The 16,044-nt window shown below is 34.6% G+C and overlaps 1 protein-coding gene and 2 long non-coding RNA genes across 3 annotated transcripts; 2 read left to right on the plus strand and 1 right to left on the minus strand.

The window, feature by feature from the left end:
* The first annotated feature begins 5,339 nt into the window (after window positions 1-5,339).
* LOC134199800 (uncharacterized) lies at window positions 5,340-8,201 on the plus strand. The gene is made up of 2 exons (XR_009974426.1): window positions 5,340-5,462; window positions 8,013-8,201. It is a non-coding gene; the product is annotated as an uncharacterized LOC134199800 (long non-coding RNA).
* Window positions 8,202-10,570: 2,369 nt separating this feature from the next.
* On the minus strand, window positions 10,571-12,049 carry LOC110385334 (uncharacterized). Its single transcript, XR_005245308.2, has 2 exons — window positions 11,152-12,049; window positions 10,571-10,802 (listed from the first exon to the last, which is right to left on the minus strand). It is a non-coding gene; the product is annotated as an uncharacterized LOC110385334 (long non-coding RNA).
* A 255-nt stretch (window positions 12,050-12,304) lies between these two features.
* Window positions 12,305-15,850, plus strand: LOC101743502 (BOS complex subunit TMEM147). The gene is made up of 4 exons (XM_038014444.2): window positions 12,305-12,664; window positions 12,741-12,882; window positions 14,407-14,529; window positions 15,417-15,850. Exons 1-4 carry the CDS (start codon window positions 12,588-12,590, stop codon window positions 15,762-15,764), a joined length of 690 nt encoding a protein of 229 aa, XP_037870372.1. The 5' UTR covers window positions 12,305-12,587; the 3' UTR covers window positions 15,765-15,850.
* Window positions 15,851-16,044: the final 194 nt, after the last annotated feature.

Consider the following 16,044-nt stretch of genomic DNA (forward strand, 5'->3'; position numbering starts at 1 on the left):
CTATAATTTGTTTCATATCCTCCTCAACCAGTCGTGTTCTACGGCCATCATTCCAATCAAACATAGTCTTTATTATTAAAGAGGTAAAATCTTTTGGTATAATCGATGGATATATTATAGGCTACTTTTACATATATTTATGGCGATTTTTGCTGAATTAGCATCGTAACTATTTGTCTTTTAGAGTACATATTTTATTTATTTATTAACTCAACACTTGTGTATTAGTGAACACATAGTTCTTTAAATTTCCAAAAATCCAAAAGAACTAAAAAATGTTGAGGTTGGCCATAAGAAAGTTCGTATGACATTTTATCGCTGGCTCAAACTGGACGACACAGGACAACAGAAATCTGAAGGTACTTACATTAATGTCGTTAAATGCTATAAATAACAAAATGTTTACTTTATTAATATCGTCACTAGACATTTTCATTTCTTAATTTATGTGTATTAATGGGGATTAAAATTTATTTTCCATTCGATATAGTTTTTGGTAAACAGCAACGGTTTAAGTACGTATGTTATTCCACTTTACGCATCAGAAACACGTAAATCTAACGAACAGAAGAGTACTCCCCTAGCAACGTCAATCCTTCGCGCACCTCCGCAAATCGTAATCCTCTTAGAAAACATTTCCAATTTAAAAAGAATTCCTCTTATCCCCGTGCGAGGAGGGCTCGCGTAAAAAATAAAAGGAAGGCCTGAACGACACGCGTCGAAACATACCTAAACTAAAATATAATACGAATGGACTCTGCCTTCCCTTAAAACCCAGTAACAGGCATTTTTCTGAAAATAGTTTTTTGTCATGCAGCAGCCTCCGTCCGTCAGAATTACATTACTAACTGCAATTTCAATCAATGTTCCATACTATGTTAAATACTAAGTCATCCCAAAATCAAAATCGCGCGAGCGATCTGGATCCACAGAATATCCGATCGGTAGAGACTTTTCTGTTTTAGACAGAGAGCAACTATTATTTGATAAATAATCCTTATTTTGTACCTAACAATTCATCGTACAAAGGCTGTATGTTGCCAAATTTCACCCCCTTTTTTACATATAAATCTTTGAATTAGTTTTGACAGTTATCACACTTTTTCAAAGTTACGACGATAATGGTTCGTGTTTTTGCGCTCGAGTACCTAATATTTAGTTTAAAGCACTTGCTGGGTTTTTAAGTGATACAACCGAACAGGTACAGCATTTCACAGAGTCCACTCGATTCCTTACAGGCCGCTACGTCGAAAAGGATCCATTGAAACTCCACTCAAACCGTGTTAGCTATCTATTTAGTATAAAAAGGGACGGGAATTTTCTGATCCTTTTTTATCCAGAGGTGGGTACTTCCCCCCGGCCTCCCACTTGACGTTTACCTAAAGAATATATGTTCTGCGTACTACGGGCTCGCGCGTGTTTTGTTTGTGACGTGTGCGAATTTAAAACGAAACATTTCTGCAAACCACCAGTTTTTCATACCGTTAAAATGTTTGACTACACGAAAATACTGTTTATAATATTTTTGTGATACTCAGCTTACAAGTACTCGATTAATTAAATTTAAACCATTCAATTCCGAGTTACATACCATTTCATGGAACTCGAGTTTAATTAATAATATTTCAAGCTCAGCCAGTAGACAAAGAACATGATAACGTCATAAATTTTTACTAACTTTACATTTTACTACCATAAATTTGAGATATTGTTAAATGTAGTACTGGCAAGCTATTGAATAAAAAAATACAATAGACTGAATTAAATCGCAGTGTCAGATAAACCAGTTCAAAACGAAGTTTAAAGGTACCTACTACTATCACTACTACATGTGAAAACTCGTCGCATACCGACCCTTGAATTACAGTCGGAAACTCTACATCAATTGATGATTTGTGTATCTACATTAAGTCTGCCCTGGGCTCCTCCGACCCTCAAGCATCAGTTCAAATATTTAAAGGGCGATGGAATTAGATTTCTCTTTGAGCGGTCCGCCCCGCAATCGCATCACACACGCGGTTACAACCCGCTTCCCGGACCAACATTTCTCTAAAATCAACTTAGCAAAGACAAATTCGATTTCAGTCCCGGATAAACTTAAATTTGTATCGTTTTAGCCTTAATGTAGTGCCGTTATGGAAGCCGATATAAGCTTACAGAACGTAGCTACATTTCAAACTGTTTTGACGGTAATTAATTCCAACATTTAGTTTTTTTTTTTTTTAAACTAAGTGTTGGAAGGAATTAGAAAACTCTTGATACTTTTTCATAAAATTGCTAACTATATTCAGATGAACGAACTTTTACGAACAATTCGATGAAACAAAGTCCAAAACATTCACATCGCTGGGAGCTAGCTATACGCGGGCATAATCCAATAATTCATCCAATTTCAATTGGTTGTGTCCAGCACTATTTACCTCAAGGTATATTGGACACTGACGTCAATCCGGGGACATTCGAAATATCGTACGTACATCCACATAAGTCGCCTGGGGATCGGTTAACCCACGTCCCAGGACGTCCCCGGCGGAGGAATCCGACTTTCCACAAAGAAAATAGCAATCAAAATTTGATTTACCGCCACCCGCGGCCATACATCAAACCGCTGTAATCCGAAGAAAGAGGAAAGCTTTAGACTCTTCCGAAGTGACGATACGATAGTGTATGGACAAACTTTAAAGAGTTTTGCCAATGTTATCTGACATTGATTAGATTAATAGATTGATTGAAATTTCTAAACGTTCGGCTCCGTTAGCAGTTAGCGGAAGTGACGTTGTGTAATTAAAATAAAACCCACAAGCATAATTTCCATAATTACTGGTGGTAAAGCGGCAGAGAAAGAGTTGTTAGATTGAACGGGTAGTTTTTGAAGTGAAAACTTCTTTAGAATCGTTGTGATTTCAAACCGGATGCAACGGAAAAAACGACAGGTAAGAGACACAAATACAAAAATGTGTAGGATGAAGCCAGCAAAGAATGAGACAGAAATATACATACTATTTAATACAGCGCCATCTGTGAGATTTTTTAATACTAACGTGTGTATGAAAGCTCTTGTAGTGAATTTTAATTTAGGATTATACGTGAAATTAAAATATCAATTCACAGAGGGCGCTACCTTACAATTATTTAATAATGACAAAATTCTACATATACTTAAGACGTTTAGGATAATTGTATTTTAATTTTGGAAGGTTTCACTTCTACCACGTGTGAATTGCACACATGTATTTTTTTTTTGTTGCTTAGATGGGTGGACGAGTTCACAACTCACCTGGTGTTAAGTGGTTACTGGAGCCCATAGAAATCTACAACGTAAATGCGCCACCCACCTTGAGATATAAGTTCTAAGGTCTCAAGTATAGTTACAACGGCTGCCCCACCCCTCAAACCGAAACGTATTACTGCTTCATGGCAGAATAGGCGGGGTGGTGGTACCTACCCGCGCGGACTCACAAGTGGTCCTACCACCAGTAATAGTTATCTCCATCCTGCCTGTTTGAAGAGTGAGGCAGCTACATGACTATACAAATGAGACTTAAAACTCATTTCTCGAAGTTAGTGAAGGCATAGACATTGATTTGTGTAATTGATAGAATTTGAGTTGAGTCTCAGAGTTGGCAGAGGCATACATCCTTTGGTAACCATGGACCCGATAACCACTTCACATCAAATGGGCCCTTACCATATTAGCCCCTTATAATCTAATAAAAGAAACAAATAGTTAATGCAAAATATTACAAAGTATGGTACTATCATTTAAAATTGTGCTATAAGCTTCCTTTGAAGAAGGACATGCCATAGCGCTCAGGAAACACCATAGAGAGGAACTCATTCCAAAGCCGGATGGTACGTGGCAAAAAAGATTACTGAAAACGCACACTGTATGAACGCAGCGGTTCTAGGTATAAATTTACTCTACTTCAGCAGCGAGATGATGAGATCATCTCAAACAATTCCTCAAAGCACTAAGAATTAACATATGCACAGAAAAAAACGGTATCAAGTAAATAATCGTATTTTGTAAAGATCATTCGATTTCCGCACGTGTATGTCGGACCTTGTGCCCGATCCAAAGCTGAGGGGATTCGCGGCGCTGTCGAATTGAAAATCCTAGAGGTACGGACCTTTAATATTTATGACCGTGTAAAAAATACGAACACAGCACTGCTCTATGAATAAATATGTGATCAGCTGAAGTAGGGAGGGTGTGCGGAAATTGAGGAAGTGAATTTCAAGGAACACATTCCTAATAACTTTCGTTCGTTTGACGCGAGTGACGCCGTAAAAATGTATGTGATTTATTTGTGATATATCCTACGATTCAAAGCGAGGGAGGCAACGGGATATCGGATCAGACATGTCGTGTTCGTGAAATTCATAATGTATACATAATGTATGAATTGTCTTTTGTTTTCTTAAATGCTTCTAGGTGTGTACCTACCTCCAATTAAATAATAATTTATTATATCAGCTCTGAACTACATTCTGAAAAGGTAACATGACTTGTGTGTGTGACGCACGGATAAAAAAACCAAAACAAAATTGTCATAAAATTATAAATACGCAAATGTCTAACTATCTGTCATTATATCGAAAAACGCTTATCCGAAAATATTTTAAACGTAATACCATTCAATGAAATGAAGACAAATTTTACGCTTAAACCCAATCAGCTGTCACGTATACAGAAATTAAGTCAATTATCATTTTTATCACCGAATCATAGATCTAAATTTCAAGCGCTATACGCGCAAATTTCTGTATTGACCACCTGCTGACCTTTACAAACCAGTCTTGGTAATGTAATAAAAAATATTGCAAACAACAGCTTCCCCAACTGTAGCAATTTTGCATCGAGATCGATCGAAGGGCCCCAGCAGAGGGATCGGTGAGCGACGTCGCGATAGGGATGTATTAGCAGGCAAGTACTTGGACGATCGACGGGGGTAGGTGATATGTATATATTTGATTTCCCTCATAGATGTTAACGGAATTGATGTTAACTTCCAACTCAAAGCTGTTTGTGCATCGGACTACGATTATTACACTCAATCAATCTGTTTTCCATAGCCTGATAGGTTAGACGACTTATTGTCTCGAGATATCTCGCATAGAAGTTGTATTGTGGTTATTTAATAACATTTAATACAACCACAAAGCTATGACTCACATGACTCGACTTATGGCATAACTTGATATAGTAGATTGTACTATGTTTTTACGGTTAGGTACGTTATAATTATTTATATTTTGACTTCACGTCGCAAGTTTGGGGTGGTAATTGCATTGTTTTAACTACGAGCGTTATTACGATAATGTCAATTCCAGGTGGACCATGATCCATCGGCCTATCTACAGCAACAGAATATAGTAGTTTAAATCCTGAACCCGAACAGGCTGGTTTCTGCGTCATACCTTCTTCAGTTCCGCAGCTGTTATGTTGTTAAATTTGAAAGGTACAAATAAAATTATACAATTTAAAATACCATAGTAATACATAGGCAGTTTGCTCTTAACACTTGAGATCAAATTAATTTTGAACCCTCATCTGAGGTGATAAAGTTATGATGATAATCAAGAATTAATATTGTGAATTATGTTATTGCAATGTTGAAATAGGCTGTTTATTTATACGTAGGTATATCAAATTGGAGTGGAGTGTTTTTATTGAGTCAGATCTCTCGTATTGGCGTACCCCGTCCGAGCGTAGTTGGAATAGCCCCTCAAGCTACCAGCAATTAGGTAGGGAAAAAACATTGGCATACGTGAACCGTTGGCCATCAGCTGGACCATAGGTCGTCCATCCTCAAGGCCGCTAAGAAAGTGAGAAATAAGAGCTTAAAGTTACGTGTCGTAGATTCTAACCATATGTACCTACATATGCATAGTTAATAATAAACGCACATATCGTCTTCTCGCATTAAAACTGTTTAATCTCAAAACTTACTAATTTTATAGGAGAGTCTTTTAAAGGTTTAACATGTGATATTTTTAATATTAATCATCTTTGCAACATTTATTTTTTATTTTTTACCAGTTTAAATTATCTGTCTTTTAAAGTAAAATAAAATTATGTATTAATTTTGTTAATAGTAGTCAAAACATAGATAAACTAAACAAAAAAAACACTAAAACTAAACAACGCTCTTTTGACAGTATTTATGAAATAAATACTGGTGATACCAAATGATTCGGCATATTAACTCAATTTCGAATATTTTTGGAAATTGTACTTTTTTAATGCGAAAAGACGATATTTCTATTTCAACCGCTATTTAGGTCTTCATCCTCATTCCAAGTACGGTCCAGTGTGTGAGCTATGTGGCGTTAGGGAGTTTGCATGGGGTCACCGTAAGCCGTTTCCGATAAGGCCCCCCGGCGGTCCCAACTTCGATATTCGCTTATCTGCGTGCCGCACTCGGCTGCAGCGCGCGTGACCGGAATAATGACCGTTCGCGTAAATTGAAATTATTCTTAGATTATGTCTTATTGGTTCGGGGCGATGATAAAGGTACTGTTACTGCGTATAGTTGTACATACCTAATGATCAAGTAGACAGTCAGGAAAAAAAGATAATGTGAATTTCAATATTTATATATGTATATGTATTTTTTATGTAATTGATTACTGTCTGTAGCGTGGGTTCGGTCTTCACTAGCTAGTCCCTAAGTCCTGTCTATTTAAGCTGCACCTCATTCGGATGTTGTTTGTAAAATGGCAGATACAATCTAATAGCAACGCATTAGAGAGTTTTAAGTCATAAGGTGGGCAGAGCCATCTGATTTGAATTTACAATGGGCTCCGATAATTGCTTAAAATAAGGTAAAAATGACCAGAAACAGCTGCATACAATTCTACGAGACATGGAAATTAAAAAACAAAACAATATTTCAATAAAATTACCTAATATACTTTAGGATCTTATATGATAAGAAGATGGCACTCCGGTTCCTTCGAGCTGGGACTGCTCTCTCATATAAGACTGATCCCCTATAATGGCCAACTATCTAACTATAAGCCTGCTATCATAAAATACACAACATTAAAATGTTTCTTGGCGTTTTGGTGTAGCATACCTATTATGCATGATCAAAGGGTACAATAAAGTTTTGTGTACTGGAAACGCTGATAATTCTAAATATATTTTAATATTTACAACGTACTACGCGTTTAGTTTTTCCCTGAAGCGCCAAAACATAAACGTCCACCACCCCAGTCGATTAGTGTTACCCGCAAAAAAATCGGTACTACAGTAAACTCAAGATTGAGATCTCGCGAGCTCTCCACGGAGTCTCCACGTGACAAATGTCCGTTTCCCCACTTTTACGCTTTTTTACCCATCGAGGGTGTCACGCAAAAAAATGTACGAGGAAATTTACCTAATGGTCGTCATTCTTTATAGTCTGTCTCCATTGTCGCGCGGACAATGCGGTAATGGAGGGATTCCGTGAGCGGATTTCGACGGTTTCGCTTTTTTTATTTTTTTCCTTTTGAAATGTTCATATGGCACGTTTAGGTATAGAGACACGTTGGATCCATTATGACGATGTATCATCGACGAGTAGGCCAGTATAGAGGATTTCCCCATTCGTAATGTGCACCTGTAGTGCTCTCATAGAAGATTAAATAATATTGTAGGTATGTACCTGATTTTAATATGAATAATAAACTGCCCGTGTTGGTGGTTTGTCGAATACAATAAATAAATAAATAAATAAATAAATATACACTAACAATCACGCCACGTTAACTGGCCCCGTGATAAGTTCGTAAAGAACTTGTGTTACAGGTACCAGATAACGGATATAAATGTAAGATTTTTATTATACACATACATATATTTAATATACATCCATAACCCTGGAAAAGACATTTATATTTATCATACAAATATCTTCCCTTGGCGGGATTCGAACCCGCGACCCCCTTGTGTAGTGACCTTGTCACTTACCACTACACCAGATGGCCGTTACAGTAGTAGGTAGTAACACAACATAAAACTGCAGGTACCTAACCCTCCTACAACACGGCAGATACGTCCCTTATTCCAATGTCCAAGGTTCCGTGTTGTGCGAAACTGTGTTATATAAGACTAGAAGTCAGTATACAAAGAAGAGTATTTTTTCCGAATGAAACATCTCGATTGTGCCATTATGTATTGTTTTACGAATATAAATAAAAAATAAACAGTAAAATGACAGTTATTTCGATACACCTATTGTGTGTTCATACAGGTTAATGTGATCGTTATCTATGTTGTAGAAGTACCGTGTTATAAGAGGGTTTTGGGGAGTTTTTCTTTCGTGTTCGAGTTGAATCGTGTTGTAAAATACCATGATACCAGGTTACCTGTATCTCTTTTCGGCTTCAAAATGTTGAATCCTACATAGATTTTTTAATTTATATTTTCATTGTTCAAACTACTAGTAATAATTATAGAAATTTTGTCAATGTTTTTTTGTGCCGATAGATTACTATTTGCATAAAGATTTACATTGTTTCACTGTTCTTTTCAAAAGTTAAGACAAGCGCACGCCCCGCCCGCACGCCCCCGAGTAAATTTTTTTTATCCTACCTAAGGTGATAGCCTCGAGAGGCTATTTCAGCGTAAAGCTAGTAGGTGAGCTCACGGGGCTCAAACCTGACGACGTTGCTAACTCGAGCCCTAGCAAGAGCAGTGCTTCGCAGAATCTACCACCGGATCGGAAACGCGACCCACTGAGAAGATCCGGCGAGAAACTCAGTGGCCTGTGTCTATGAGAGCGTTACTTAACTACTGTTTAATCAGCCCTTCGTATAACAAACCCTCAGCAAACACCAGTAATTACAAGGTAACGACAAAAATTCTAAAAACATGTCAAAGTGAATTTCAATCTTTCACTTTAATTACTTTGAATATTTTATTTCAATTTTAGGAATCAGGGCATGAGTCAGTAAGTCTAGGTACCATCTCATCCATTTTTAACCGCGAGGCATTCATGTCTTTTAGTTTCAATACTACACAATCGAGACATCAACCTTAAGCCTTAAGGCAAAAAAAAAAAAGCGGCTACACCTTAACTTGAGTTACGCAACTTATTAATGTTTTTAGTGTTCACTTAAATTTATAATAAACATTTTAAATATGTACATACTTTGTGTGTAGCGTGTGAGACCTAAAATAATAGTTTACAAGCAAAGCAAAATACTACGTAAACGTAGCGAGATGAATATTCAATCTCTAGACATATAGGAAACATTTGCTCTTACGAACTCAAAGGATCCTACAGTGAAAAATTAAATAGTCTGTTAGGCTATTCATCAGAGATAAGCCATGATGACCCCAGTTAGGTGGTAGCTCCAAGTGCATTCCCTAATTTCACCTGCACTAGCAGCATGGTCTTCTTAACTACTTTTGTGGTAACACCACATTGGTCGTAGCGCATACTTTCACACCTGTACGCGGTGGTACCATCATCCTATTTCTGCAGTGAACCATTCTAGATTTTTCTGTCTGGTTCTCATTTCTCAAGGTATAAGGCTTACACCTTGTGATATTTATGGATTCCGATAACTATTTAGGACCAGATCGACGGAGCGCTCGTCGGCACACCTATTGCAGCCTAAAAAGTATATTATAGTTATTAAAAATATTAATTTGCTCGCAGATACTCGATCGCGTTCTATGCGTACATGATGTAACGGTACATCCATTGTTTTTATAATTGAGTTGAAACTTGCAATTATTGTTAGCACTTATTATAGAATACTTCTGGCTATTAGAATAATACAATAGGCGACGAGCTGCAACAAATAGTTACCTTTCGGGATGTTATGCAATATTTAAATTTGAGCATTATTCCACTGTTACAAAAATAAGTATAATATAGAGTTAAGTATAATTTATTTAAAAGGACAAGTTCACAAACAAGGTACTTATTGAGGTGCATGGGACACCATTTTTTTATTTTTTTATTGTGTTTATATTTTAGGTATCTATTAAAATAAGACGTTTTTATTGCACTATCACACAAAAGAACTGCTAGATTAATTTTGATGAATCTTTTTGCCATAGTAAATTGTTTATCTCAGTGTATGATGGTGAGGTCATATTTCATATTAAATGATTATTTTAAATACTCATTATCATGCAGGAAACAGCGCAGGACAATTTCTTAGTTTTTTATGTAATTTCAAGTTTTCGGAAAATTTTGCTAATATCTGTTGATAGTGAACCTTGCCACTCAGCACAGTAGATAATGTAGTATTAGCAAACAGTTTTCATGAAAAATTTTATAGTTCAGAGCTCTATACTCAATATATTACCAATACAATATTACAAGATTGGAGTATTTAAACTATTTTAGAAGGTACTTTATTTTTCATCCAATAGAATTTATCACCTACATAAATACAAATGTGCATGTAAAGTTTTGTCATAAATAAGTACTTGAGACAAAATTTTGTCTTTTAATATTTTTCTACCTAATATAAAAACTACTATACTTACTTTGTCAGAAGCAATCCAATTTCAAATTGATTTTTTTTAAACTTATAAACACTGTTCACAAAAAAAAAATTAATCTCAGAATAATTTATTTATTTCAACTATAATCAATATATAAGTATCGTATTTCATTAATAGAGCTCAGAAATAATAAGTACAGGTTGTGTCAAAGATTTCCCAGAGAGTACTGAGGGCTCCTGTATCCGGAGAACCCACCGATATTCACCCGGAGAACTCCACCGGCACATTCAAATCTTCAAAACACAGCCTTGTCATTGGACGTTGTAACCCTTGCTCTTTTGCGCCTGTGCTAAAATATAAAGGGTTAAAAAGTTACCCCTGAGTAAAAAAACAACCCCTTGCTTTTTTATCCCTTTCTGTAAAGATATGCCATTCGTTTTAAAATAATTTTCGATGAAATATTTTTGTGAAATAAAGGGTAATTTTAACAGTATTCTGACAGTTTTATTGGTATAAATAACCTTTTTTTTATATAAAACTATAAGATTTATTGTAGCTTATGATGTTTACAACATTTTAAAATGATTTCGATGTAACATTAACTTATTAACTTATTAAGCAAGCTCATCAGCACTACAGTTCGGTTAAAAAATATTCAATTATTATTTAGATATTTTTAAAATTCATTTCACTCTTACCTTCACAAGTATTAAGGTTGAAAAAAGTCCTTTTTACTACATACTTACTACTGTTAGCAATAAATTGTAATAATTTTACATCACTAATAGGCTGAAATAAAATTTTCAAAAGTTCAAACCTTAAATAATTAGATTGTAAAAATAACAAATATATGTAGGTACTTAAGTAACATTTTAAGCCAAATAAATAAATTTTAGCGACAAGCGTCCGGAAACTTCAAGTGACATTAACAAAGTTTGTGTTTCATTAATTGATTGACCTTTGGCAATTTCAGGATCCTAATATTTTAAAGTAAATAAAACGCAGACAGACAAATAACATAGCACTGAGCTTGTTTTATAAAATAATTCTTTAGGATATTTTTGTTTCACGTGTTATATTTCTGAACGTACGGACTTAGTTTTATCCACTAAAATTAAAATTAAATAAGTACTTCCTATTCTCTAACTTTATCATCATACTCTCACCTCAAAACTATAAACCAGTAAATAATATCAAGAAACGAATCATTTTCTTCTTTTTTGACTTCAATACAAAAGTAAAAGTAAATGAACTCTCAAATCCAGTTTTTTTCAAGGGATTTTATAACCTGGTAACTAAAACCTTTAGGTCAAGTCTTATTTTTATTTTTATGAAAAATGATAATATGGTATGAAATGAGATGATTTCATACCATATGAAATATAATCTCAGTAAAATGGTGGTCATTTACTGAGATTTTTTCAATGGAATTTTTGGAGGATCCCGAGAAGCTACGTTCAGCAGCTTTATTTCATTTTCCCACATTTGTGCACTTTCACAGACACTAAACAGTTAATAAACCACCGTTATTACACACATTTAAACCTGAAGAAACACTAAATAGACAAATTAAAACAAATCACACAACTTCACTCCTCGCGTTCCCGCCAAAAAGTTCTCAAATCGTTTTTTTTATGGAATTTTATGACCTGGTAACTAAGACCTTTAAGTCATGTCTTATTTTAATTTATATTCTTATTTTTATAAAAAATGATAATATGGAGATAAATGAAATTAATTGAAGATGATTAATTTGAGACATTAATCAACTGGGATGATATTAAATGAAATGAGATGATATGGGACGAAATATAATCTCAGTAAAATGATGGTCATTTACTGAGATTATTTCAGTGGACTTTTGGAGGATCCCGAGAAGCTACGTCCAGTGGTATTGTTTCATTTTCCCATATTGTGCATTTCATTTCACTTCATATTTCCATAAAAATAGAGTTTATATTAAAATAAGTCTTGACTTAAAAGTTTTCGTAACCAGGTCATAAAATCCCTTTAAATTTTTTTATTTTATCTGATGAGGTTAAACATAGACAATACGCTAGGTTATAAGTTTATAGCAAAATTTATTCAGTAAAATTAGTTTAATTTGTAAGTAGACATTTAAATAAAGTACAAAATGACCCTATATCACTTCGGGAATTGCTTAGCCTTAATATATGCACCTTATCATATGGCTTACAAATATTCTGGGATGTGAGTAGTCATTTGTTTAACTTTCATGTAAACTCGGTAAACTGATCATTTATTTCTTGATTTTCGTGTATTACAGCTCGGAATATGCTTCGTTTTCTAAGTGCGTGTATGCTGGAGGATTATATATTTTCACTCAACTTTGCAAAATGCTACTGTTAGCAACATTTTTTCCGGACTCTGATAGTAGTCCCGTTGAAGGTGAATATAATGTGATTTTGGTGAGTTACTTAGAAAAATTATGACGATATCTCAAAGAAAACTCAAGTATCTACGATTATAAAGAAATAAAAAGGTCAAAAATATATCATACCCTTATTTAAAGGTAGTATTCAAGATGTTTAGATAGTGTACGTAAGTAACCCAGTTTCAATAAGATTTTTTCTGACCATCCTAAAAATACTGGTGGTGTGACCTCTTGTGAGTCCGCGCGGGTAGGTACCACCGCCCTGCTGATTTTTGACGTGAAGCAGTAATGCGTTTCGGTTTGAAGGGTGGGGCAGCTGTTGTAACTATACTTGAGAACTTAGAACTTATATCTCAAGGTGAGTGGCGCATTTACGTTGTAGATGTCTATGGGCTCCGGTAACCACTTAACACCAGGTGGCCTATGAGCTCGTCCACCCATTTAAGCAATAAAAAAAATAAAAAAATGTAAATAAGAATTTTTTAATAATAATTTTCAGATATCTGTTTCACTCCACCTTAAAAAGTATTGTTCTACAAAAAAATTTAACAGTATCGGTACTTGGAGCTGGTGAATGATTAGACTACTTTTAACAATAGCTGCTCTATGATGAATTTACAATCAAAATTATTAATTCTTGGAGCTTTAAGTGTATGAGGTTTTGGTACAATTCCAGCATTTCTTTTCCGTTTGGGTCAGCAGAGTTGATATACCACAGTGTTTTTTTTTTGTGTGTGTAGCATATCCAATAAATGTTCATACACAGCTTTCCCGATGAAGAAAAACATTGTAATTAATATCTAAGTAATTCTTCTAAGCCCAAGTGACTAGAGAGACAACACTAATTTGTCTGTTTTTACAGAAAAGCAATCATGAGTTCTGGTTTGATGAATTCAATACTATAAGATTGAAGTCATCTCTAAAGTTGCGTAGACATTCAGTATGTGATGTCTAAGTACTCCCTTTTCAAACCCAATTAGACTTAAAACTTCTGTACCAAATTTTCTTAATTCTACTAGTTTTAAACAAGTAAGAATTTAAGAAAATTTACTATGATCTGTCTTTTTTGTCTTTTGACAACCTGAGTTTCATATATTTTACAGCACATTTTAATATACCCCTTGAACGGTTTTCAAGACTTTTTGGACTATTAAACAGCATTTCTATTGCCAATGCTTATTGACCAATATCCTATTAATAAAGTTTTTGATTTCGAATTCTTATAGACCAATAGAGTATAATTTGACTTTTCACTAATTGCTTAAGCTATTGGAAAATTTCAACCAGTGGGATTGGCTGTATCCTAACTCCTCTATATCCTTATGTATTATAATTAAATTGTATGTGACTAACATGGTCCTTGCTGGGTTTCAACCTCCAATCAAGTGTGATCAAACATTAATCTAAACCAAATATAATAATATAAAACCAAACCAAACCAAACCAAATAACCAAACCAAACCAAATATAATAAAATATAAATCAATCCAATAGTAATATTAACAATATTAAAAATACTACCAATATAGGAAATATAACATATTTTTTTTTGTTTCAGGAAATACTGAAGTCAACAGTAGATTTTGCTGATCTACTGGGCATATACTTTGCATTAAACTCTGTGCCTGGTAAAGGCCATGCTAAGATCCTTACATCAGCTATTGGATGGGCCAGTGCTGAAGTATGTATTTAATTCAGCAGATAATTAAAGTTAAAATGTAATTTATATGCCTGCATGAATTTGTTCTAGTTATTTTTATTATTGTTCAAAAATAATTGTAGAATATGAAAGTAAACTTTAAGAGCTCACTTCCATGCAATCGGGCTTATAAGTTGGATGACTGTACTTGGTCCTCATGTCTAAATCTGCACCCATATAGCAATCTTGAATACAACATTTGTCACTTAAATAATAGCTCTAATATAACTTACATTGGGATATCAATAAGTCTTAAAAAATACCAATTTATTACCTGTTTTTTCTAATGGAAAACACGTTCATCTATGACTTCACAGTTAAGAAATTAAATTGTGTAATAAAACTTACTTTTGCAAAACTTAAGCTTCTAAGCCATGTAACCATGTAAGCTCATAGTTACTTCATAGTAGTCATGTATACCTGTCTGACAACCATTATATGGCACAATTGAGTCATCAACCTCATCACTCAAGTTGACTGCCTGCATGTACATCGTAATGTATTTAATTCCAGTTACCACTTAACACCAGGTGGTCTGTGAGCTTTTTCACCCCATGCAAAAAGAATGTTTTATTTTTCCTGTTACATTCTGTAAATTATTATTTTTGGTTCACTATATCCCCAGGCAAGTAAAGGAAACATAGTCCAAACAGCTAAATCTAGTAATTATATTTAGATTATGAAATTATTATCCTTTATATGAACACACGCTCAATACCTATACAATATTAGTACTGAAGGGCTACGAAGCATTACATACAATGAGCCCTTACTTGCACCTGAAGCTCTACATGAGTTTTATTCCCAATTGTCTTTTTTTTTAACTTTTCATTTTCTATTACAATAATCACTTTCATTATGTGTTTCAGTTGGTAGTAACACGTACTGTGTTACTCTGGGTGGGAGCAAGAGGCTCGGAATTTGACTGGCGCTATGTCCGTTCCTGTGCCGAATCTAACGTGGCACTGATACAGCACGCTGCCACTGCTACTCTAGTCTGGCTGTGGACAAGAAGTGACTTGCCCAAAAAGCATTCTCCTATTGTTGTCAGCTTGTTAGCTCTCACTCCTTATAGAGCACTAATCGAAGAAGCAATTGGAAGTATATTCCACTTATGTGCATGGGCATTGGTAGCTGTACGAGCTATCCACGCTTCAGCAGTTGGCCTTTCTGCTCTAGCTACTTATGCAATTTTGGCTCAACAGATAGGAATATAATTTATGGTAGTACATATAAATTTATAGTTGAATATATTGGTTGTAGTTATTGTCAATAAAGTGTTATATATGGAAGAACAATTCAATTTGTAGTTTTGATTTATTAAATTAATGTACATTTATATGGAAATGTTATATTTGATAATATTGTTTTAAAAAAATACTAAGCAAAAAAGTCTTATAAACAATAAATCAGTGTTAAAACAGATAAAATTATGAAATTGAAAACAAAATAATTTTGAATACCATGCGTTGACGAAGTGGATGAGGAGAGCTGAAG

The sequence above is a fragment of the Bombyx mori genome, chromosome 12 (assembly GCF_030269925.1).
Source record: "Bombyx mori chromosome 12, ASM3026992v2".
Taxonomy (NCBI): Eukaryota; Metazoa; Arthropoda; class Insecta; order Lepidoptera; family Bombycidae; genus Bombyx; species Bombyx mori.